The sequence below is a fragment of the Microtus pennsylvanicus genome, chromosome 2, assembly GCF_037038515.1.
Source record: "Microtus pennsylvanicus isolate mMicPen1 chromosome 2, mMicPen1.hap1, whole genome shotgun sequence".
Lineage (NCBI taxonomy): Eukaryota > Metazoa > Chordata > Mammalia > Rodentia > Cricetidae > Microtus > Microtus pennsylvanicus.
Genome location: NC_134580.1, coordinates 148,785,856 through 148,811,576, shown reverse-complemented (window position 1 = coordinate 148,811,576; position 25,721 = coordinate 148,785,856). Strand labels below are relative to the sequence as shown.

At 46.3% G+C, this 25,721-nt stretch overlaps 1 protein-coding gene across 8 annotated transcripts; it reads right to left on the bottom strand.

The window, feature by feature from the left end:
• Positions 1-291: 291 nt before the first annotated feature.
• Positions 292-22,579, bottom strand: Stx16 (syntaxin 16). 8 transcript variants are annotated; one of them, XM_075963244.1, is made up of 9 exons: positions 21,612-22,522; positions 9,542-9,657; positions 9,332-9,439; positions 8,283-8,423; positions 7,363-7,528; positions 6,429-6,520; positions 5,900-6,043; positions 4,863-4,943; positions 292-3,077 (listed from the first exon to the last, which is right to left on the bottom strand). In XM_075963244.1, the coding sequence occupies exons 3-9, from the start codon at positions 9,422-9,424 to the stop codon at positions 2,973-2,975; spliced, it is 822 nt and encodes a 273-aa protein (XP_075819359.1). In that variant the 5' UTR covers positions 9,425-9,439; positions 9,542-9,657; positions 21,612-22,522; the 3' UTR covers positions 292-2,972. The 8 variants fall into 8 exon arrangements, with proteins under 8 accessions (XP_075819359.1, XP_075819361.1, XP_075819362.1 ...); XM_075963246.1 differs by lacking the exon at positions 21,612-22,522 and adding an exon at positions 14,104-21,554; XM_075963247.1 differs by lacking the exon at positions 9,542-9,657 and having other exon boundaries at positions 21,557-22,579.
• Between the last annotated feature and the right edge of the window lie 3,142 nt (positions 22,580-25,721).

The following is a 25,721-nucleotide window of genomic DNA, read 5'->3' as shown; positions in this document are numbered from 1 at the left end:
AATCCAAAGACTGCCAAACATGCTCACATAAAGTGTGTTTTCATAAAGAAAAATAATTATGTCTTTTATGTGGTTTCCCTTTTTGTATATTGGATAGCAAATTGATTGGTCCCTCTGCAGGCCTCCATTAGAAAGACAAACTGACTTTTAAACACTGAGGCAGAGGCCTAGGGCACAAAATAAATAGCCACGGACCCAGAGACCCCAAATGTGGCCAGGCCCCTGCTAACACAGACACATGTGGACAAAGTATGACCATCATTAACATTAATATAGGAATGCGGGATGCTCTTCAGTCTGCGAGATCACTTTATTGTACAAAGTTTCCAGTAACAGTAAATTAGTCAGGACAAAAAAAAAGTCATTTTGGATAGAAGCGCTTCACTAATTGCTTTATTTAAGCACACAAGGAAAAAAGTCTTATCTGGCCAATTAGGTTGGAGGGTTTTATTACCTTTAAGAAGCCATTAGCTGGGATGAAACACTGCAAGCACTTTTGTCAAAACAAATAAATAATGCTCTCTCAATTAGCAAAGAAAGCGGTACATCCGTTAAATTAGACACACTGCTTCCCACAGTGGCCCAGCTAGCACCCCAGCCCCCTCCCCTGCCCCAAAAGACAGAGAGCAGTTTTAGGCTAGTCTTAGGAAAGATCAGGGGCCCCAAAGGCCCAGCACTTGTCCCCTTCCTTCCCGCCACTCTACAGGAGTCACCGAGGACCATGGAAGAAGGTAGTATCCAGGGCTTGGGCTTCTTCCCCAGGGCACTTCCCAGGCACAGGGAGAGATGTGATTGTCACCTCCACAGCCAGACTGAAGGGCAGGATGAGCCCACAGATAGTGGCTGTCAGCAGATAAAAGAGTCCTCTTCCAAAGTCAGTTATCCTGAGGTCCCTACCAGCACCCTGGCACTAATCCCTCTTGTGTCCTCACACATTTCTGATATTCCCCCCAAGAACAGGCTCAATGGAAAAGTGCAATGGGGAGGGACCCCAAAGAGCTAGCACACACGGCTGTGGATCTAGCTACAAGGCAGGCCTGTCCATGCCCCCTAAGGATGGCCATCAGGGTGGCTGGGCCCATATCAGAACCATACTGTCTTCAAGCACAAGGGGACAGTCCCTCTTCCCACAGGTCCTTAGGACAATTTCTAACCAGACCTGTTAGGTTACCCAGAAGGGTTGGGGGAAAACTAACTCCCCCCACCAAAAAAAAACAAAAAACAAAAAACAAAAAAAAACCTACTTAAGAAAATAAATATAATAAATGGTGATCCTTTTTTAAAAGGTCACTTTTCTTCAAGGCTTTCATAATTACTCAGCGTGGCCTCCACAGATTGCTTAAAGCAGGTCCCCTAATTTGACCAGTCCACCCAGGAGCAGTTTGTCTAACCTCAGAAATCAGGAAAAGAGGCCTGTCGGACCCCCCTTTCCTGATTCTAAAGTGATGGGGTAGGTGCTAACTCCCCTTCCAACCCTCCCTACTAATGTCGTCAAGGACCCCAGTGTCCCACAGCCTGAGCCGGGAGGCTGAGCTCAGGGTAGCTCTGCACGAGCTGGAGTTCTGAACTCCCCCTGCAGTGAGTCTGTAAATACACACATTTGTCTACACACACACTCAACAGGACCATATTCTTAAATAACATAAGAGAAGCAGAGACGATTTTAAAAGCTATCGAAAATGACACAAAGACTACTAAAAGTATAGCAGCATCAATGAAGATGGCAAGTCAGACACACACCCTCATCTTCTGACTCCAACACTGCCCACACCACTCCAGTCCTGCCAAGCACCCAAGCACCGGTAGATAAACAGAAGTAAACAGAACCTTACTCTAGTGATCTGATATGCATGTGGTACACACGTGGGCACACACACACACACAGCAAGCACACACAGAGGGCTTCCCTAGTCGAGGCTCTCACTGTCCTCAGGAATACCTGCTTTCTGGGCATTGTTAAGTGGCAATGGAAGAGTCGATAAATCAAATCATGGGTAGAATATTTTACTTTGAAATGGAGTGATGTTTGGTTAATAATTCGAGATCCACTAATCCTAAATGGGGTGGCCCATCTAAAACAGCCTCTGTGTAATTTACAGCTCACTAAGTGGAGTCGGGTTTGGACAGGTGATTACGTAGCTAGAATGTAAGTGATGGACTGAGGAAGAATGGCTGGGGACACATGGCTCAATCTAGTTCGTGATACTGTCAAGTTTTCTTGTAATGTGAGGTCAGTTCAAATGACCAACTCTCTGATTCAGGAGGTTTTGCTTAGTAACCCCTCTTGGTTTACAGCAGAAAATGCAGTGCAAAATTCTGAATGAGGAGTACGCTATTTACAATTGATTTAAACGCATGAAGCTGGTTTAACTGGCCCGTCTAAATGTGTTAATTAACATCAATGATGGTTTCTTATTTTTCACACTTTGTTACTCTGATCGTTAACAGTGATGGAGAAGCTAAATTAAGTTAATGGGGAACGGATTATAAATTCTTGAAGAATGTCTTGGTTTGTTTTCAGCTGGGAAGATGAAGAGGCAGTTTGCCTCTACTCATAAATTTTTGGTACCAAACTTCTTAAAAACCAGATGGCTAAAAAAAAAATTTCTGAAAAATTATTGAACATGCTGCTCAGACGTGAGCACTAGCAGTAAGCACATGCACACCACACTGGTGCCTCAGCAAGGCCTGCAAACCTGCATTCCCTCACTTTCTAGTAAGTGTTTAGATCACAGCTGGCCACAGGGCCAGTCTCTTCAGCAACAGCCTCAGGTCCTTAAACCCTGGACAGAGATGGAAACCCACAGCCATGCCTGCACTCCAGTCCACCAAGAGAGGGCATCCACAGGAAGGCCCACAGCTCGCTGTTGGGCCAGTGGGCTGTGCTCTGCAGGCAGTACAGTGAAGTGGTGCCAGCCAAGCCCTCCTACCCAAGGAACCCATGCAGCAGCAGGCTCCAGAACTTGGCGCCACTAGCGAGACTTTACGCCGATGAGGACCACGGTGAGGACTACGATGATGACAACCAGGATCAAGATCACAAGCATCTTCCGGTTCTTCTTTTGGTACTGCTCTGCCTACAAAAGAGGAGGGAAGGCATCATTTCCCCATAGACCTCACACCAGCCTGGGCCCTGCAGGGTGGCCCTCCCTCAGTGTGAACATTCAGATCTGCTGTGAGGACAGAAGCCAAGAAAACCAAGCTCAGCTCGGCCTGCTTCTTCCTATTCTGGCTTCTCAGGAAGGTCCCCACTCCCAGGACGAATGGACACTGTCTTTCTTCCTTGGACAGGAAAGGGTGACCAGGAAGCACGGAACCAGTAGCCCCAAGAGGCCCTGTCTCTACTTCCTCTGAATTTGGAAAGAGAATACCTCATCGTCTGAGGAATAAATGGTGAATGTGCCCATTTCTGTTGGTTTAAGAGACACCTGAGGACCAATCCCATCCTTACCCATGACTGATGGCACACGGACGAGCTCCCAAAGCCCCATCTGCAACCTCCCCCTCTATGCAGTGCCCAAAGTCACTGCCCACTGCACCCCTCTCTCCTACAGAAGCGTTGGGGTCACTGCCCCCTGTACTCCTCTCCCCCCATCAATGTGTCCTTCACATGGCTGACGACTGACATGCTCAGAGACTGCTGAGACTGTAGCTTAGCATCCTTAGGGAATCTACCACTCACCCAGAGAAGTTCCTCCTCACCTAGAAACAGCACAGGCGACTACCTTGAGAACTGGCCAAAGGGAGCAACTCCCAAGTCTCAGCTCCCTCCCCACAGTGTGGGCTGAGGACAGACCCATTCCTCAGAGCAACCCCAAGAACCTAGGAGCCAATGCAGACCATACACTGGGAAAACTCTAATACTCCAGACCAAAAGAAAAGTCACAGCTTCTGTCAGACCCAGTCTCCCATGGAGAAGATGCCCCTCCCCTTGGGTCTGCATCACAGCACAAAGCATATTCCCTAGGAAACTCCAGGGTTGACAGGTAACTTAGCAGCACCTCAAACCCACTATGGAGTGAGAAGCTCAGGGAGCTCCTGCTTGTGAGACAAGGCTCATGCCTCCATTACTCCAAACACCCACTAAGCAAGACCTGTCCCTAGCCTGGGAGGTGCAGCACAGGGCTTCTGGCCAGACCCTGCAACCTGGAACCATGATGAGACAGGGTGCTTTCCACTTTCAGAAGAACATGACTTGGGGCAATGCTCACCACATGGCCAGAGGCACCAGTGGGCATCAGGGACAAGTGATCTGTTAGAAGAGCCGGCTGCATTCCCCTTACAGGAGGCCTGTGCCCAACCACACACATGACCTTGGTGTTCATGAGTCCATATCTCATAACTGACTGTAGGATTTTTAAAATGATTTCCACCCAATTCTTAAAAAGAAATTTAACAAACACGCAAACCCCACGATAGAGCTCCCTTGACAGCAAGAGCACAGCCCACCCTACTGTCTACAAATTTCCCTGGAGGTGACACAGGAAGGGGTAATTAGATTTCTTTCCTTGTTGAGAGTCTTTCACCAGTAAGTTGTCAGAGGTGAACCCCCAACAACCATAAGTTACCAGCAACAAGCAGATGGCTTCTCAGCCCACACCAAGAGAGGCCAATCAACTGACTTCTCTAACAAAACTCGGAAAGATGGAAAGCAGGAAGGAAGACTCCAGGCCCACAGGAGGACCCCTGCTTGTCTGGCCTCTTGATGAGGCCTGCCCGACAACCAAGCTGCAGCATGACATCAGCTCCCATTTCTACCCCTTTGTGTGCTAGGCTGAGGATGTGCGACAGAAGAGATCTTCCTAGGAATCCCCAGGATTTGATAACAGTTCCTAAAGACCCAGCATAGAGAACTTTGGTACCTTGTGAAGCTGTTTCAAGCCATCTTCAGTCTTGACACAGGACTGTTCAACATTATAGTCAATTCTGTCAAGGACTGTACCCTGAGTAATAAGAGACAGTAGAGACGGTCAGTTACAGCTAGGGAGACTAAACTTCAAGCCCTGAGACATGCATGTGTCACAGACCTCAGGACTCACTCCTGAGCAGTGCCAGGCACTCCGTACAGAGTGCTGTGTCAACTGCAGCAAGAACCACATGGATTTCTGTTTTTGATGCAGCTCCTATAGAAATACCACCTTTAGATGTACTAGGGCTTAGAGACCTGTTTCAGAGAAATGGGCTCTGGGAAGCAAAGGGCCATGGGTTTCCACTCTTGCTGTTCAGATACTGGGGCCTGGTGGACGGGGACTACCAGCTAGGTTCTCCCCCATGGCCAGGCTGCTCCGATCACCATCTGAAATGATAGCTTGGATCCCAAGGACAGATTATTAAACAGTCTCTTGGTTCTGAGAGGAAGCATGGAAAAAAGACGGCAATTCACAGGGAAACACAGCAGTTAACCAGCCGGCTCTGATAGGGCCTCAAATGTTCTACTCTGTAGTTGGTTTCAGGGGACCAGGACCCAAACAAATCCCTGCTGGCAAGATAATAAAACGCCCTAATCAGATTGTAACAATGAACAACGATTTAATTCTACTTAAAAGCTGGTGGTTCCAACAGCCATTCCACAACAATCTGCACTGTCAGAAGGGAATCTTGTACAATGGCAGAATTAGGCCAGGCTTGGTCAGAGTCCACCGAGCCTCCAAAGGATGCATGCACATGAATATCTTTGGGGCAAAGCAGAAAAACATTAGAATTTCTATTCCTTTTTTCTTCTAGATTAAAAAAAATGGCATTTTCACAGGGAATGACAAAAGCCCACAGTACCCGAAAACGCAGAGTCCCCCAAACACATGCAGTGTGAGGAGCACACATTTGAATGTTTTCCCAACTGGAGTACAGGGTGAAAAGGACCACGGGGAAGGAAGGGCAAGACACCCCAAAGGGCACACACCTGCTCCACAATCATGGCTCCCAAGTCCCTGAAGATTTCACTGAGGTCGGAAATGGACTGCACGATCTGACGGATCTCCCGCTCCCTCTCCACCACCATCAGTGTATTCTGCTCTACCAGGACCAGCTGCTCATCCGTGAAACCCTGTCCACACAAGAGTCTCCCTGCTAGGAAAGCTGTGGCAAGCCAGTTCAGACAACATTTACGGAAAACAAATTCTGAAAATGTTTTTATAAAGCATTTGGCAACAGGTAAGTTACTTCCTTGACAGGACAAACAGCACAGTGTGTACCACAACAGCTGAAGTAGAAGTGTACAAACAGCCTGAGGATGGGTCTGTGTGTCTCGGGTTGTGGGAAGCACACTCTAGGCCTCCCTGTGACAGCTCGGAAGAAAACACAGCATGGCTATTCTTGCCTGTGGTAAGGACTACTTGGTAGACACAAGACAGCAGCACTCCCTACCCCCAAACTGCAGAGGAGCAAGGAACTTAGGAAAAGAGGGGGCAGATGCGGGTTTCATCACAGACCTGACCATACAGGGCAGCATCGTCTCCGTCATCCATCAGTGGCACTGACGTGTCGAAGAAATGCTGGGACCTCTCCTCTCTGTTCTTCATGCCTACCAGACAGGAGCCCACTTTACTTGGATGCATATGACTACTGCTCCACCATTAAAGAGTAAAAGCCAACAGCAAGGGGAGGCCCCCAAACAGGTCTGAAGAAGCCCACCTCCAGGGGGCCTTGTGTTAAAGCACTGCAACAGCATGCAAGTGTTCGGGGCACTTGGGCAGCCACTCTCTAAATGCCCGACTCACTGGATGCCAAGACAGACAGTATACAACCATCTGAGACTCTCTAAGCAAAACAGAAATAGTTATTCTAACTGATCTTATAACACACTAACACAAAGCCAATATTCTCACCTGGAAGATCTTTAGTAAGCGCTCTGATTCTGAGGGGAGGGGTCAAAATCAAAACAGATGTGTAGGTTGTGGAGGGGCAGGGTCTCTGGAGTAAGCGGGGTTTTACCCACTACAATGACAATACAGAAAAACCCAGCAACAGGGTGTTTACACCCTACTTTCAAGCTCCAGGGCTATGTAGATGTCCCTGTGAGGAGGAACTGGCTCTTACACGTGTGTCCTCAGAACTCCAAAGCTCACCATCACACCGCAACAAGTGTTCCTCCCTAAATCTGCTGCGGCTTTCCAAGTCTGCAGACAGCCAGGGCCGGCTGGCTGGGCACGAACTGTCTATAGCACCGCACCAGGAGCCAGGCCTTTCCTCCTCAGCAAGGGTCTCCCAAGGAAGCAGCTTCCTCTGCTTGAAAAGCTGTCAATGTACCTAACTAGCTGTTAACAATGACAGACAAGAGCTGGATAGAGAAACAGCCCCAAAGGAGGACAGAAAACACAATGTTTCTTACTCAAGAGTCCCTCAACCAGGACCGGCAGCACTCACGTTTCAGGTAGCCGGACTGTGCATGCCGGAAGCTGGTGGATAGCTCCTGCAGGGCCTGTGCCAGGGAGGCCACCACATTCCGCAGCAGCCGCTCCTCCTGCTCGGAGCAGGCCCTTCTCGCCTGGCTGGGCAGGGCCTGCACAGCACGCTGGCACCTATGGAAGAGCTGAGAGAATAGCTCTGGCTTACATCAAGAGGCCTCTCCTCGCCAAGGCCTCTGCCAGGAGGCACCTTGCTCTGCAGACTGATATGAAGGGTTGGGTAAGGTAGGCAGGTGTGTGTGTGTGTAGGGCTGGCTAGAGGTTTCATGTACACGCACTGTAGACTGTTTGTACGATGTCTATGGTGAGCCCCAATCTGCTCACTCCACGCCCTGTCACTCACTGTATGCCCGACCATTCCTTCACTTCCTACAGGAGGAGCACAAGGCAGGGACCAGTGTGGTTTCTATGCCCACTTTACAGATGGGAGGGCAGAGTCAGAGACTGAGGGAGAAATCGCCCTGGTGACCTGGCTTCAGAGCAGGCTGCAGACATTTGGATGTCTACTCTCAGAGTAAGAAGGCGAATTAAACACAGAGTCACACCACCTAAAGGTTAAACAGTGTTTCCAATAAAATCCCCAGGATGTCTTCTTACAGAGCTGTGCTTTAGCATAAAATTGCAAGTCCTGGTGTGAGACAGCAATTACACACTCTAACATCAAATGATCAAATGCATTACTATGCTGCACCGAGTTTTACATTCTCAAACACAGTAGGATCTACCAACAACCGAAAAATAGTGCCTAGACCTACAAGAAAACCACACACATGCTGGCAACTCATAGTCCCTGTGAGGGCTTCCAGCAGGAATATAAAACCCTAGGACATCACCTGCTGGGTTTATAATAGGGGTCTGTGGCGTTGGAGGTGCCCTCACCTGTGTGATCTCTTGGGTGGTTATCTCGATGGCATGCTCTTCCTCGCTGCTGTCATCCAAGGTGGGCCTATTCAGATGCTTGTCATGAAGGCTGGCTAACTCCTTCATCTTCTGTTTTATGCGGCCAACATCATACTGTACCTAAACAAGCGAAGTCACAAGAATCCCGCTCATGCCTAGCAGATAGACTGCATTCAAGATGATGAACTGCACCAGACTCTGAGTTCAGCTAAATTTGACAGCGTACTGACACACAAATAAGTTTTTAAATTCAAGTTGCAAAAAAAAAAGAAAGTAAAGAGAGAAAGAAAGAAAGAAAGAAAGAAAGAAAGAAAGAAAAGAAAAGAAAAGAAAAGAAAAAAAGCTGGGGAGAAGCTCGGTGGTTAAGGGCACTTGCTGTTATGGTAGAAGACCGGGTTCAGTTCCCAGCACCTACATGCTGGTTTACAGTTATCTGTGCAACTGCAGTGCCAGGGGCTCCAATGTCCTTCTATTATCTCCACAGGTGCACAACTGGTACAGACATACATGCAGGCAAAACACTATCACCCATAATATAAAATTAGCCAGATGGGGTGGTGTTGCATGCCTTTAATCCCAGTACTCAGGAGGGAGAAGAAAGCAAATCTCTGAATTCAGGGCCAACGTGGTCTACAGAGTAAGTTCTAGGATAGCCAGGGCTATACAGAGAAACCCTGCCTCAAAAAAAAAATCAAGGTTAGTAAATAAATAAATAAATGGATAAATACATCTAAAACAAACTAGCAGACAATTTCCTTATTCCATGATTTTTCATTTCTTTCTATAAATCAAGTAGTTGCTGCTAATGTTAAGCCCACACCATCTAGACAGACAGACAGACACACTCCTACTCTATTGTGTGGTATATCAATGAATAAATTCAGCATGTGAGCGTGTCTGAGGACACAACTATATCTGGAGCCAAACTGACCCATTCGGTAGACACTTGAAGCCATGTCACTACCCAGACTCAACAAGCAAGCAAGCAAGCAAACAAACAAAGCCCTTGGAGCTATCCTTTCACTTACTTCATCTACTCCGTCCACCCATTTGGGAGGTGACCGCTTTGTCACACCAATCGCTGCTTCTGGATCTAGGCTGATGCCTGACACCAGTGCCATGCGGTCATCAGCCAGCTACAAAGAATGACGGACATTGAGAGACGGTCAGAGGTCAGCTAGGACATGGATCCCCTACTGTCCCTGAAAGGGTGTGGAAAGGCTGGGGAAATGACGTGCCTGTGTTACAAGCTTGCCTCTGTCACACTAGGGTCTCAACTCCACTCCTATCTTTTCTTGCACCAGTTCTTAACTTCCTTGGACATTCTTGTGGACACGCCTTTGACTTGATTTGGCTACAGAAATGTAATGAAAACATCAGAAACCCAGCTCCATAAGGAAAGCGCTCTTGAACAAGCTCTAAAGCCAGGGCAGCAGGAGCGAGCCGGAGTGTGCTGGGTAAGACAGCAACGGGTCTGCTGCTGAAATCAGGCGGGCCCGTGACCTTGGTCACAAGAGCACAAGCCCCACGCTAACATGTGTCCAAGAGCTGCTCAAAGGGTTAACTAGACTGTGTGGACCACAGCCATCCTCCAGTCTTAGCAGCACCGGTCGGCAGACAGCCATTGCTTTGCTTCAGCTGCATGTCCACTGGCAGTACTTACCTTACTTTGAAATGACAGATAGCTTTTGTTGTTTAAATTTGAAATTCCAGCAAGTGGGAGGGAAATCACAGGCTGGCCTGGTTATTTATTTATTTTGCCTGGGGCAATGAATGGATCTGAAAGGATCTAGAGGTCCTGCAAAGCACAGAATTTTTAAATACTAATTCAAAAGACCCAAATGATAACCAAAGGACAGTGGCCAAGAGGCGCCGTCCATTCTGCGAGCTTTCTGGGCACACTGAGGCATGGGAAGAGCAACGCCCACCACCCTCCTTCCTTGCAATCACATGTGTTTGTTTTTCAAGCATTTGTCAAATTCATATTTGCTTACCTAACAATTCCCAAAAATGAAGGGAAAACTAATATATACACACACACACACACAACCTTAAAATCTCTCCAAGGAATAAGCCTATGATCCCTAAGTACCAGCTCACATTCCAACTGTCATCTTCAGCACTGCACACACTTCCGGTAGCCTGGCCTCCACCTGCCCCAGCATCCAACAAGGGCCATGATGACAGAAATGGACCCAAGGCCTGGGGGTTTTGACCACTGTCCACGTCACCACAGCAGGCCCAAGTTCCATCTGTGCCTGAGCTAATGGTGTGCCCTTCAAACATGTGCTGCTGACCGCAGGTCCTGGTGGCGGTTCTCGGCCACCTTAAGCCTTCACTAATTTATTATTTTAATCCTCACAAAAACTAGGTGAGCTGAGGACCATTATTTCAATCATAAACACAGAATTGAAACTCAGAAAAGTTAAGCAGCCTGCCTTAAGGCACCATGCTACTGTGACAGACTAAAACCTGGCCAGCTGGTTCCAGAATCCCCACCGGGCCCCACAAGCTCACTCTTAGCAACCCATGCAATACAACTGCAGTTGACTAAGCAAACCAGCCAGCACAAAGGGCCGCTCCACTTAAGACAGCAAAGGAGGCCAGGGCTTGGGCTCTTCTTGTGGCATCTACACAGGGACTGGAGGGGCTCCAGCACTCAAGTACCAGTCTGACCAGGCTAGTCTTGCTAACCACCGTGGAAACAATTCCACTCCACAGCCACCAAGAACATCCTTGATTGGCCTGCTATATGTGTGTGTGTGTGTGTGTGTGTGTGTGTGTGTTTAGCAGATCTGACAGCTTCACTCCACAAGGGGTGGACCCTGAGCTCAATTCCAGAACATCACACAAAGCACAACTTGAAATTGCCACAGCATCTACTATTGAGCCATAGAGCTCATGTCTGGTCTGCATTGTTCCCGTGTGTGTCACAACACAGATAGTATCAACAAAACAGGCTGCACTGTTTTCACTGTTTACAAATGCATGTTAAACTGGAAGATGCAGAGAGATGGCATCTTTCAATTCACCTGGACTCTCACCAGAGCACATCTGAAATAAGGTCACAGAGCACATCTGAACATCCAGCTGAAGCGGACCACACTGCTTGCAGCAGTCCACCACCAGCCTCCACTGCAGACAAGTTCCTGACCTAGGCAAGAAACACACGCGCACCTGTCCTAGAGATCCTGCTGCTCCGAATCACAGCCTCCCACGCTTACAACACCCTGTCGCATGTGTACACTAGCACCGTGAGATCAAGGAACAGTAGAATAAGTTCAACAGCAGAACAAGCGCAGCTCTCACCAGAAGCCGGCTGCATGAGCACTCAACACTCAAGAGTCCAGAAGGGACGCTACAAACCACAGCCTAGCAACTCTTGCAAGGGACCTGTGTATCTTGAAGGTCGAGCACAAGGACAGACAACACGGTCTAAGAAATCGCCAGGCTCGAGGAGCGTAAACAAGCAAGTGGACAGAAGAATCTTGAAGTCACAACCAAATTATCTTATTCTGAGATTAAAAAATAATGCTTTCTTCTCATTATGAAATTACTGAAAACACTTTCTGAACAGCCAGAACAGAGAACACAAAACTTGGGAATCTCATGCACTGTCTTGACAGTCTTGCTAACTCACTGATATTACTCAATATACACAAGCTAGGAAAGAAAGAGGAGCAGCCGCTCCTGCCCACCACCATGGCACTGAGCATGCTTGCAGACTTGACTTCTGCAACCGAAGAGCAATCCTAGGGCTTGCTCCTACCTTCAGTGGATGTTGAAACCCTTCCTGCTAAAGACCACAAGGGCTAGCTAGTAGGCCTAGGTAGTTTGGGATCCTGACATTTATACCTTATAATTTTTAATAGCTCCTATTTTCTGGAAGATTATCTATCCAAGGCAGAAAATGCAAAGACCAGGCACAGAAGACAGAGGAGGGAATGGATACTGTACTGGACAACACTGTGGATAGAGAATGGCCTCCTTCTTGGCCAAAACTCTACTGCTTATTCCCTGAGCAGAAAGGAAGCAGTGTCTCCAGGGTCCTTAGTCTAAGGAAGAGAGTGGTTAACATGTATGTTTGCAGGGCTATCTGTAGAGAGGGCAGGGGCTCTCAGATTCATGGCTTCATGCCAGGACACCCAAGTGGCAGATGTTTACCACTCCCAGAAGACACGACCTTAAAGCCTGTTCTCCCTCAGTAAAGGGAGCCTCTGGACACCTTCCCCAGCTCCATCCCCAGCTCCATCCCCAGCTCCCGCTCAGCACCTGGCACTTCACAGTAATGAACACACAATTATAATTAGCTGAATGAGTCAACAGTAAATGGGTGGAATGAATGGATGAGGTAAATAAAGTATGTTGTGCATAATTCTGGAAGCTACACTTCATGAAAAACATAATGGCGCTGGGGAAGGGAGGGAAGTGAAGCGTGCAGAGCCAAGAGTACAAGTACAAGGCCGCTCAGCGCACCGCACTTCCGCCAGGGTCCTGTGCACAGAGCTAAGCACAAGAAATACAAACAGGAATCAGATGGAGTGACACACATCTGTGACCCCAGTACCTGGAGACCAGCCTAGGCTACATGCTGGTCAAAACCCCCAAAGAAACACACGAGGGTCTGCAAGCTCCTCACACACGGCTTATCTCTAGAAGCTGCCCTATAGGAGGGGCTAGAGCAAGCGTCTCGTGTTAGAACCTCTTACTAACCCTCCCACAACCTTATTCCTTTCCTCAGCTGCAACCCGCTCAGCAAGGAGGAACATCCTGCTAATAGAGTCCCATCTACCTTTTCCTAACATGCAAATATGGAAAAAAAGAAAAAGAAAGAAACAGGAGTCTATCACCATTGCTAGCTGACCAAAGGTCAGGACGCTTATGCCCCTAATCCCCACAGGCAGATCCTCCTGAAGTCATGAGGACTAGAAAGCCCCCGAGGCAGGGTGCTTGAGTGGTGTAGTGTGCTGGCATCATCGACCATGAGTTTAGGCTCTCCCAATATAAGGCTAGAGCAGAACCCAGATGCTGGCACCTGCAGGTTACAAAAGGAAGTGATCCTGACCCCTGAACTGCCTTTCTGTAGAACCTTCATATTCAAACAAGTCAACCTGCCTTCAGAAAAGCCGGCACAGCCCCTTCATCACTGAGACAGAAAGGGCCATTAATGTGGTCGGTAGGAGTGTCCATCCCATCTCCTGGCCCTGTTAGCAGGGCTACTGAAACCAAATGATCTGGATGCATACTCTCCTGACTTTCCCGGCGAGACGCTAACAAGAAACCAAGAGGTCAAGCAGGTGCTGTCAGGAAGGGTAGAAGTGGTCCCTGCAGCAGCAGCCGAAACACACAGCACTCCTTACTTCATCAGGAGCATGAGAGACCAGCCAGATGGCAGCAGCACTCATGGCTCCTCCCCACCTACTTGAAGCTTCTGTCAGATGGCCTGTCCCCCTTTGCTCCTCCTCAACCACTAAATCCCCTGTATCTCAGAAATCAGGAGCCCAGATCATCACCTATAAGCAGGAAGCTTGTTTCCCAGTCAAGCAACTCTCCCCTGTGGCTGCTTCCAAACTGAGAACTTTTCCAAACAGTAGACATGGTTCCTAAGCATCCTTCTCAGTCACCACTTCACAGGGTGTGAACACAGGCGAGTATGAAATCAATGCATTCCATACAGTAATTCCAATCAACTCTACATGCATGCCATGGCTAGTGTCATGTATGTGACCGGAGACTGCAGGAAAACAGCATTTTATAAACTAAAACCACCCAACATACAAAAATACTCAAAGCACAGTACCTCATCCAGCTCCTGTGGTTGTGGTGTTGCCGTCGGGCCGTCCGGGCAGGAAAAGCAGAAAGGCATGGGCAGACAGACACACAAGGCCGTCAGGTGAGGAGACAGTATCAACCTAACCAAGTGACTACACAACCCAACACTTCAAAGGCTGCCCTGGAGTCTTCCCGCTTAGGAACAGCTACACCAACCTGTGTTTTTAGTTACTGCAGTTCTTTTGGTAAAGGAGGTAGTAATTTATAAATAGTTGTGAAAATTAAAACACATTGTAAACAAGCAAAACATACTTGCTCTGTTTTACTAAAATACAGAGGTAATCTTTTTTTCATAAAGATCAATTATCACTTGCAATATCACCTCTAAATTTCCTCAGAAAGATAAAATAAATGCTAAAGTATAACGTTACCGTGTCGTATAAATGCATAGTTTAACATGACAATCAGCTCAGCAAATGCAATGGAATTAAAATATAAACAACCACAAAACTGTTTGCCAATGGCTGCATTCAAATCATAGTGCAGCCAATCTACCCACGGACTGCACAAATCACACCCCATGGCCACGGCTTCATCCCCGGTGATGGAGACACAAATAGACAGGAAAGAAACACTCCTGCATGTGCTGTGATTGGGCACAGCTATGTGGATGGCTACAGGGTACTGTAAGCTAAGGAGACAAAGCAGACAGGAAAAAGACCCAGCTTCACCAGTGTGGGAAGGAGGCAATGGACACTCAAGGGTTAAATTTCAGTTGAAAATTAAAGCTTCTTGTTTAGACCAATGTGAAAGGCTATCTTCTAAGAGACAGTTACTAATGACAGGTAATCTAAACAACAAGGTCCTTTTTCCCTACAGTATCGATCATGGAAATAATTAGTGGTGAATTTTAATAATCAACTGTGTTGATTTTTTTATGCTTAGTAGTAAATTAAAATAATAAATAACATAATTTTCTTATTTAAAAATTAGTAGTACAAATGAAGCTTGATTATTGATACCAAAATACTATCACATAATGCTAGCAAAAAAAAAAACCCAAAAAAACAAAAAAAATCAAAATAACAACAACAAAATCCACACACGAAGTAATCACATAATCCCTCTGCACAGAAATCCATGAGAGCATCTTGGAGCTGAGAGCCTCTGCACTCTTGCACTTTGCTGGTGCACACAGGCTGCTATGGTAGAGGCTCAAGGAGAACAAGCCATGGAACTACCTCGTCTCAGTTTGCTTTAAAAAGAAAAAATAATGTATTTTTAAAAAAAGCAAAGCAGATCCATAAACACAGCACAGACATCTTTTATCAATATCCCAGATGCATGGCATCTTCTGCTCTGGGGCTTGAGCCTAGACCCCTTTGAGTCCTCCCGGGCCTTCCTAGAGGGAAGCGGCACCGTGAGCCACAGTCTAAGCCTTCTCGCACCTGAGCCAGTGCCGCTGGGTTATTAGCTGGCCGCACACATCCTCTTCTATTCACTCCTACAATTACTAGGCGCTAAGAGGTGAAATTACAATCATGAGATTCTAGGATTAAAAGCAACACTTACAAACACTCAGAACTACGCATTAAAATGTCCCAGCCAGAAGACGAGGATGGGGGCAGCTCAGGTGCACCAACTCTTCCCACCCCACCATCCAGCCTCGAGCTGTTGCTATTAATCGTTCCTGGAATGTTTGCACATCAGGACTGAACTTAGAATACCACCTTTTCAAAGACCACCCTCATTCTACTTCTTAAAAACAGACGGTTCCCAAAACTCCTGCCCCAAAAGTCCCAGGAAATTTGGTCATTTAGACCTGAGTTAAAACACAAGAATCACAATCAGGAAAGACCATAATACAGTCCATCACCACCTTCTAAAACCTTTGTATCGTCTAAACCACAGCTTGTGACCTGCCCATGGCAAGCAATCAAGCAAACATTGAAAAATTCCAAGTAGCATTTGGAATTTATAGTCTAAAGAACTTCCTACAGAGAACTAAGAAGAGGAAGCCCATCCGTGTTTGTTCAGGGGTCTGGACAAGCTGAGCCGAGTGAGCTGGAATCACAGGTCTGTGCTATACTCATGTTTACTTTCTTCCTGCTGCTGCAAAAATAAAAGTATGCTTCACTTTCATCCAACAAAGCACCCTCGTTCGCAAGTCAGTCTCCCAGCTCAAATGGAACCTTTACATGCAGAAAAGCAAATATATCTAAAGAGAAATATACAATGATTTCATACTTGGAGCCTACAGACAAAGACATGATTTTCCAGCAGACTGAGGCCCTACGATGAGCAAGCTAAAACTAACCGTGGACGGCTGCAAAAAGAAGTAAAAGAACCAGGCTAGCAAGAGAAAAAAAAAACCAAAAACATGTAATTAAACAAGTAAGTCCTTCCACACCCACTGGGGAAGCAGCCGGGGCCACTGTGGCCCACAATCCCACATTCGCGAGATGGGTGACGGGGTCAGTTCCTAACTCCTCTACCCATCATCACTCTGCTCATCTGAACCATGAGCACCAACTTCATCCAGGACAACACAGGTCACACATGGAAAAGGCTCAGCCTTGCCAGGCACACAGTAAGCACACATAAATCTTCACTAATATCACAGTCAAGACTGAGTAAGGACCTCAGGTTCCTAAAACCACAGTTAATCCTTAGGTTCTCTCCCCCCACACACAAAGTACACATTTTATTAAAAATAATGGGCTAGTTTCAAACTAATTTAGGAGCAATTAACGCTGGCGTCCATGTATAGATTGTGCACGCTTTTACAGCAGAGTATAGATCAGTGGTCAACACTAACCAAGCAATCCCACCCTGGTTCAGATTCATCTCAAGAGCCGAGAACAAGAGCAACACGGCACCTTAGCCAACTCAGCTTCCCCCTTTTCAGTCATTCCCAGATTTTATTTTTTAATTATTATTTAACTTTATAAATCCTCACAGGTTCCTGAAGCCAGCTGCTCGCAATTGCCTGTACGAGGCACTGACTTCAACCCTGGGCTTGGCAGACAAGATGTCAAAAAGTTACTTTTGTACAGTATTGGACTACTCTAAAGTATTTTTCCTCCGTAGCCTTGAGCTGACAGCCAACACTGTTGTTGACTATAGGTTTCTCCTTTTCAATTTAAAGGTAAGGTTGTGTGCTTTGGTCAGGAGAAACAAATATTAAAACAGAACGGCAGAAACACTGTTGAATTGATGGGGCCACCGGAGATCACCTCACTCAAAATCCTCAATTTAGCAAGGAGACTAAAGATGTCCAAAAAGATTACATCCACAGCAGAGCAGGGCTCAGACTGAATTCCCAGACTTCCATCCATCACTCTGCCTTTATCACACGCTGCCGAGGGACATTGTGATGGATGCTCCAGACCTAAGGCAGGACCCAGCTCCTGAAAAGTACCAACAAGTGCTTTTGGCTTGGACACAAAAATCAAACCCCATTCTGTTTTTAACAAAATTAACCTTACTAATATGAACACAAAAATATAAATGAGTAGAATTTCTTATAGTTGTTGTACTGAGCTTTAAAAAGAATACAGAAAAATCAGTCCTCATTCACAGCGAAGGAACTTAAACTATGCGTCTGACCCGGGACAGCTGAGTCTTAAAAAAAAAACCCTCCAGGGAATACGGCAATAGTGGGGTCCACATACAGGAATAATCAGTGTCCTAAGCCACAAACACCAGGAGACAGACCCTAGAGTGGGAGACAAATTGCTGGCATCGATAAAGGAAAAGACAATTCAGAAGTAAAAGATGACAGCTGCCAGAATGCCGATCCATCACGGAAGAGTCTAGCAAGAAAACATGAGGGCTCCATAAAAAGGGACATTGCACCAAAGGCCTTTACGTCCAGTCTGGTCCTGGGGGGGGGGATTTTGTTGGGTTATTTTGCTGCTTGCAAGTTCTCCTTAAACCCCTCCTTATTCATCACACATTTCCCCGTACCTAGCCGTAAATCTCTGTGCATACACAGCCTCCTGCTGCAACCATCACCAACAAATCTGTCATTTTCTCTTCAAACCACTATTTAAAATTATGGGCTTACTGTTTTTAAATGTTAAGGCTTCCACCGTGGTTTGTTTTGAGGTGTATAAGATATGTATATCCACATACTACTTTGTAATCCATTTCTGTAGTTTTGTCCTCAATAGGGATGTGAAAGCTCAATATTAAATTTTTATATAAATAAAATCTTTCATTTTAGATATTTATTTTTAATTACATATGAGACAACAAACACTAAAATCAGTGTATACAGTTTCCCCTTCTAGTTAGAAATTTAAAATTCCAGGTAATGATTTTTTAAAATCAAATTCTCAGGTTTAGCTACTTCCCTTTTAATTATATAAGTTTAAATATGCATTTACAAATTGTCTCTTTTGTCTCATTTGATTAAGACAAATACATACTTTTAAAGTTTTTATTTATAATTTCTCCAAGCTAGAAACTATATTGAGAAAAATGCAAAGCAGTAAAATGTCCTGGCATGTATCAGCATCACTAGATTCAACAATTAAAAATGTTTAAAATGTCCTGGCATGTATCAGCATCACTAGATTCAACAATTAAAAATGTTTTGCTTTTCTGCTTCCTCTATTTTTGAGAGCAGAATATATAAAATAAGTTCCATTTCAATATTAAATATTTTCATAACTAATAAAATTAGCAAATTTAATTATAATTATTTGGATACTCTAATATCATCTAATATCTTGTCCATATTCAATGCTGACTGATAAAGTTTTGATTTACCAGATAGTTTTGAAATTGAAAGTCAAAATGTGGTTTTCAAATTTTTCTGAGCCAAAAGCACCGTGTGAACGATGCAAGAGTTTCTAAAAATTGTCTTAAACATATCTTTTTCTTCAATAATGCTTTCTTGATTTCCAGAAGTTATAAAAAATTACAATTTCTACTGTTAATATCTTGACATTCTTGATTATTTTATGTGCAGCAATAATCTGTGGAAAAAAACTTATAAACAAACTGAAAATATAACATTTCATTCTAAACACAGATATTTACAGCATGCATTTGCTTTCTTAATGAACACAATTAAAATATAGAGCTGTGAATATGTGTTTTTGCCTTTTAAATTCTAACTTAGGCAAACTATTTTTGTTGGACTGCAAAAATCTGTTTTGTTTTGTTTTTTTTTTTTTTTTGAGTAGTCCGAACTGATCGTGCAGGTATTTCCACGGACTTGACTCCTCGTAGCCATCGCAGGAAAATGCCGGAAGCACCGGCTAATAAAAGCATTCAGTATTTTCAATAGCATGATATATGAAAATATTGTTAACATTCTTAACTTCAACATGAATTTTAGTTGCATTCATAAATCATTTTCAAAATGCTGTCCGAATTTGCTAAATGGATCTGTATAATTCTTGACATCATCTGCTTTTCCAAACCATATACTACAGCTAAGCATTTTAAATTATTTTACTCCCCACATATTTAGGTAGGCAAACAGATACATATTCAAATAGTCTTGCTTAGAAACACATTTAAAAAGCAGCTGGACTCAGCACCGTAGTTTAGAAAAGCTGCCTGTCGGAGACATCGTGTTTTTAAACTCTCTGAATTAATGTTTTTTTTTTTTTTATCACGCTACCCAAAGGTTCAGGATGCTTTGAACATACAGAATCAAATTTAAAAAATCAAACAATATCTTCTTCATCATAGGATGCTTTGAACATACAGAATTAAATTTAAAAAACCAAAAAATATCTTCTTCATCAATTAAAATTGAGGCCCTAGAAGCGTTAGTATGGGTTTAGCTCTGGGTTTTTTTTCTCCCCCTTCCCCATGAGGTAGCATAAAATTAAGTCATAAAGAACAGACGACTCTTATTTAACATAACTGAGAAGACCCACCAGTGCTATTCATCCCGTCTCCACTCACTATTTCAAGGTTTAATTTGTGAAGATTTTTTTTCAAAAGCCGTATTAGAATGAACATGCTAAGATTTTTTTCCTACTTATTTCTATATAATATTATTTCTTTCAGCCTTTAAATGTAAAAACCCTTCAAATATAAATGCAAAGAGAAGCCCCCATACACTCGGAGCTAGTTGTCTATGCCTTGTGACCAAAGTTTACATCTGAAACCTTAATCGTTAAAAACTGCTCACACGGCTTCAAATCCCTTTTCTGTGAATAATATGGCCAAACATAATTTCCACGGTGACTTAAAAAAAAGGGACAACTGTCTTGGCAACACAATGACAATCATGACACAGAGCTTAATTTTTCATTAGCACTTCGATAAATGATAAAAGAAAAGATGAAAAGGCAATGCAGCATCTAAAAGGTAGGAAAGGTGCAAAGGTGCAGTGTTTCCCAAACTGTATTTCAAATACAACCTCCTAAGGTCTTGGGGAGACTGTTCATGCCCCTATGTTCTAAGGCTGCTTCCATTCAAACCTTCCCTTTTCGATTAAAGGTATTACAAAGCCAACAATATTCGTCTGGTTGGACCATTCAGACCTGCCCCTATCTGAGAGGGCAGTAGACTGAGGCTCAGGAAGTCAAAGCTTCCATCAAAAACAAACCAAATACAGCAATCTTTCTGGAACATTGCTTTGAAAAAGAACAACAAAAAAACCCCACTACTGTTAGACCAAGTGAAGTTCCGGTCAATAAAATCAAAAACCATGTGCTATTTTGGGGGGTTAATTTTCACATCCACATCATGTTTTTTTTTTTTTTTAAAAAAAAAGTTCGAATGGAGGGGAAAGCTTAATTTCCTGTGTGGGAAATGGAAAACGAAGCGCATAGCACCCTGCAGTCTCACCAACATGAGCCCCAGGAAAAACAGCAAAGCAATTACTCGTGGGTGCACAGGCTACACCGAGGACTGGGGCCATTTGAAGAAAAATGGTGGGAAAAGAAAATAAACACACACACACACACACACACACCCTCCCAACCCCCCCCCCACACCCCACACACACCCCACACAAAACTCCTTCCTGGGTGGGGGTGGGGGAGAGTTCTCTCTGCAAGGATTTGAGTCAGCTAACCAACCACCTGACCCAAAGAACCAAAGTGAAGCCATTGCAAGAGGGCGGGGAAGAGGAGCACTCCAAACAAAACAAAACAAAAAGAAGGTTGGAGAAAGGCCTAGATTCCAAGTCCTCGTGGCTAAAACATATGTAAATTGAAGCTGCCAGTCGTGCTGTGACAACGAGGTAGCTGGGAGAGGAAGACTAGGAGGACCACGGAAGTGAGACGGGTAAAGTAAGGCAGAGAGGGCTTGATACTGCAGTGCCCATTGGGGGTTGTAGGTGCCCCATGACCCCTGGCTAAGGAACCACTTAAGTATCCTAATCGCCGTTGTCTTGTTCTTTTTCTTTCTTTCTTTTTTTCCTTTTTAAACAGAGAGACAGACAGAGACAGACAGACAGGCAGAGCCGCAGTGCACACACTGTGTGTCTGGAGAGGCCGCCAGGAGACTCACCGCAGCAATGCTACGTGAATGCAGAGGGCTGGAGGTGGTGTGACTACTCACTTGCTCGGCTAACAGCTGCCGGTTTTGGATGGAATTATTCCGCAACAACAAGAAAGCGTCGGTTAAACGCCTGGTGGCCATGTCTCACCCTTTGTGAACCCCCTTCCAGGGTCCCCCACCCCTTTATAATCTTGATTTTTTTTTTCACTTTCTTTCTTAGTCTGGTCTAGCTGGTCCACCCTTGCACAGAAACCTCTCTTTACAAGGCCTTAGGCTAAAAAAAAAAAAATAACAAAAACAACAAAAAAAAAACGGCGCAATTTTGCGCTCCGCCAAAGCGCAAAGACCCCTCCCCAAATAATCACCTAGGCTTTCCAATTGTCTGGCTCCCCCTACCAAAGGCTTGGCTCAGATCTCTAAGCACTAGAATCCCCCCAATCCTAGCGTCGAAATCTAACGTCCTGCAGACCCCTCCCCAATCCAGGCGTGGATCTACAAGCGTCTAAACCACCAATCAGGAGAGGGAATGGGAAAGACCCCTACCCACTCATTTCCTAGGACCGCCCCCAAAAGGTTTTGGCCTCCTAACCCTAACTTAGCGTTTGGGTGTTTGGCATGTGGCTCTAACACGGAGATTTGGGTAACTCTCCTCACAAAAGGCCTGCTCCAAACACGAAAAGGGCCTGAGCCCAGAACAAGGGAGTGTCTGCAGCTCCCTTCCTCTTCGACTGCGCCTTCTAGGGCTCAGAGTGACCTGACCCCTTTCTTTCTCGGGTGGCCTGGTCCTCCACTGCCAGCAGGCTGCAGGCCTCCACTAGGACCTCACGGCCTGCCCCCCCGGCCTCTCACTCCTTCGCCGGCACCCTCCATCCCGGGATAAGGCTGCAGCCCTGCCCCCAACGCCGTTTCCGTGCAGTGGTCCCGGCTCTGACGGTCCCCCAGCCTCTTCCTGTCCGTCTCTCGCGGGTGCCCCCCTGCGCTATTCATGGGCTTTGTTTGCAACGTTCCGGAGAGGGAACTCCCTTGTTGCCCTGCCCCAGGGGTGGGAGCGCTCCGCCCTCTCCGGGGTAGTTCCCGGGGTGCCCTGTTTCCCTTTTCTTAAGTGTGTGCAGGCTTTGGGCTGGACGTCCTGGCCCAAAAAACTGGCTTCAAAAACTTGGCTCTGGAACTGAAAACCACCACTGGGGTCCAGGCAGTTGTGAACTTATACTAGAACTGCCAAAGTGAGAGAACGTGGCTCTCGTGGAGCCTAGTCCTGAGCGGGGGCGGAGGAAAAAAGTGGGAGACGACTGCCTCTGCAGGCCGGGCACGCTCCACTGCAGGCGGCTGGCGCTGCTGAGATGGTTTTGCCCTTTTTTTTTTTTAAGCTGAAAAAAAAAAAATAAAAATCTGAAAAACAACCAGGCGATAAAAAGGAACTGGGGGAAAAAAATAGCTTGAGCTCCAGGCTTTGCTGGCCTTGCTGCGGGCAGTCAGGGGGTCGTTAGATCCCCACTACAGTGTTGTGCTTGTCAAGTGGAAAAGTTCCCTGCTAACTTAGAGACCCCCTCAGTCCCACTCCCCGCAAAAGAACTTGGTGTTGTGGCTATGTTTGCCTTCCACCGAGCTGGGCCTTCGGATGGCTTCCCAGTCTCTAGAGCCATGCATCCGATTCACTGCTACTGTGGCTTGGCTTGGGGTCACTCGCCGAGCCCACCTCACCCCCACCCCCGGGCTGCAATTGCCAACGTCTCTAGAGCACAGACCGGGGCCACGGCAAGCCCAAGTGACAGACGCATCTCTGCAGCGCGGATGCTTGGAGTGCATCGCCCACAGTCTTGACCACAGCTTTGGGGATTACACTGGGGACACTTTGGCCACACTCGGGGTCGCCTACGTCTCTCCGAGGCTGACCAAGCCGGCACTCCAGGGAGGCCTGGCGTCGGAGCCCTGTGGGGTCAGGCGCGGGTGTCCCGGGTGCCTTTCCTCTTAAAGGGGGCGTGTTTGTACATTCGTGTGCAACTAAGCATTCCTATGAAAAGTATCTTCGAGGTACATAGCACAATGAAAGCATGGAAGAAGAATCGAGGCGCCGGCGAGCAGCGGTGTGAGCTGATGGCAAGAATAGTGAGGACTGGCTTCAGAGCTCGGTGTGGATCCCGGCGCCCACTCCCCTAGCAACGGATTATCAGCTGCGGGCTGTTCCGGGGATGACAAGCAACTCAGACCCCACTGGAGACCGTAGAGCCCTGCACTCGGCGGCCCCAAAGCCAAGGCCCCAGGTTCATCTCGAGGAGCGAAAAGCGAGGAAACCTGTGTAGACCCCGGGAGATAGCTGTGCAATGAGGGAAGGAAGAGTTCCCTTGCCAACCGACTGCCAACCCTGCCTGTGAGAGCCGCCCCCCAGTCACGTGGCAGAGCCCCTTCCTCCTCCTCCTCTTCCTCCTCCTCCTCTTCCTCCTCCTCCTTTCAGTGCACAGAGCTTTAGTAAACAACCACCAAGCAGGGCTTAGGCAGGAACACAGCCGTGGTCCTTTTCTCTCCTCCATTCTCTAGAGCACACATCCCTCTCTTGCAAAGCAGGGACTTGTTTACTTCTGGCTAGAACCTGATCTGCCTCCTACACCGGATGGCTGTGTTTTAGTCATCTTTGTATCCACTGCTGCCTTATCTGGCTTGTAACAAGTTCTAAATAAAAAGGTTTTTAAATACGTGCACTAATATTGGAGACCTGAAATTAAGTTCCCAAAATAGTCTGACCTCCATCCAGTGTCTCTAAAGCCTTTAGAGTCCTCTTTTAGTATACATATACATATGTTCGATTTTAATAATTTTTGCAGTCTATGTCTTGTCCACCTCTCAGGGGTTATTGTGAAGATCAAAAACAAGCACTTTGTAAACTGTCAGATCCCAGGCAAATAATATATAAAATGGTAATTTATTCATTTTCTGCATTCGGGAAGCTTAATGAAATTCCTGGTGTTGTGTTATGACCCTTCCTGGTGAATCTTAAATATTTATTGTTGGACATTTAGGAGACCAATGAAGCTGCATCTCTTTGAGAAAAATGAACAGTATTCGCATCTATGAATAATAGAACAAGGAGTCTTTTAGTCTCCAAACAGGCACCTCAAGCAACCCCAGAGCCCAGGAGCAAGGAGAGGGAAGAATTCAGAAGCTGAGCAGAGGGGCCAAAAGGCAGCTAAGCCCCAGCCTTATGGAGGAGCAGTGTTCTGAGCCAGTACTGCTGTTAAGAGCTGGGAATAAGGCCTGTCTGCCTGCCTGTCTGTGCTCATATCCATGTAGGCCCTGACCCACATTACAGGGGAGCAGGACCGAGTGGGGAGGGAAAGGGGAATTAAATCATTGTATTCCAATATTTTTTGCTGCTTTATTTTTCTGTCAAGTAGCTTCAGATTTTTTAAAAGCATTCCCTCATGACCAAGTATGTGTTAGCCTGAAACTGAAACCTACGTGGATGGTTTTATATTGTAAAAGCTTTCACTATGACTCACTCTTGGCCTGGGGTAGGACTCCGCAATCCCGCCCAAGCTTGCAGAGCCTCCCTGTCCTGTTTCTTGGGTTCAGACCCACTCTCTAATGTTTTGCCAGTGGGTCCACGAAGTCCCTTTGGGAAACAAGTGTTCCATTGTCTCCTCGTCATCCCAATCCGTGCCAAAGGGGGCCATAAACATGGGCTTGCTTTGTGAAGACAGGCCGGCAGCAAGAGCAGGCTCTCAAGTGCAGGCTAGTGGCTCCACAAGATGGGTTCGCAGCACTGGGAGACACACAGCCTTTAGGGAAGGAATTTAAAGGAGATGTGGCTGGGAAACCCTTTCATCCTCAACACAGTGAGCCCGTTGGGAAGCTGCTCCTGCCGCAGTCCGGCCATCTGAAAGCACTGGTTGGGTTCTGCGCTCCCAAAGAGGAAGGTATAGTTGTGGGAACTGAACATCATCCAAGCACATGTTGGAGATTCTTGTTTAATGGTTTGGGAATCCAGATGTGGCTATAATGTTCCCTCATAGGAAGGGAGTTGAGCTCATCCAGACCAACACCTTCTGAAAAGGCAGGTGGCTGTTCTCTCACCCAGATGAGCAGCAAACATCCCTTCATCCAAGCAACAGTCACTTGCACAGATCTGATCGGATGGGCAGACACTGGAAACAGCAGCTCTGTATTCTGTCCATC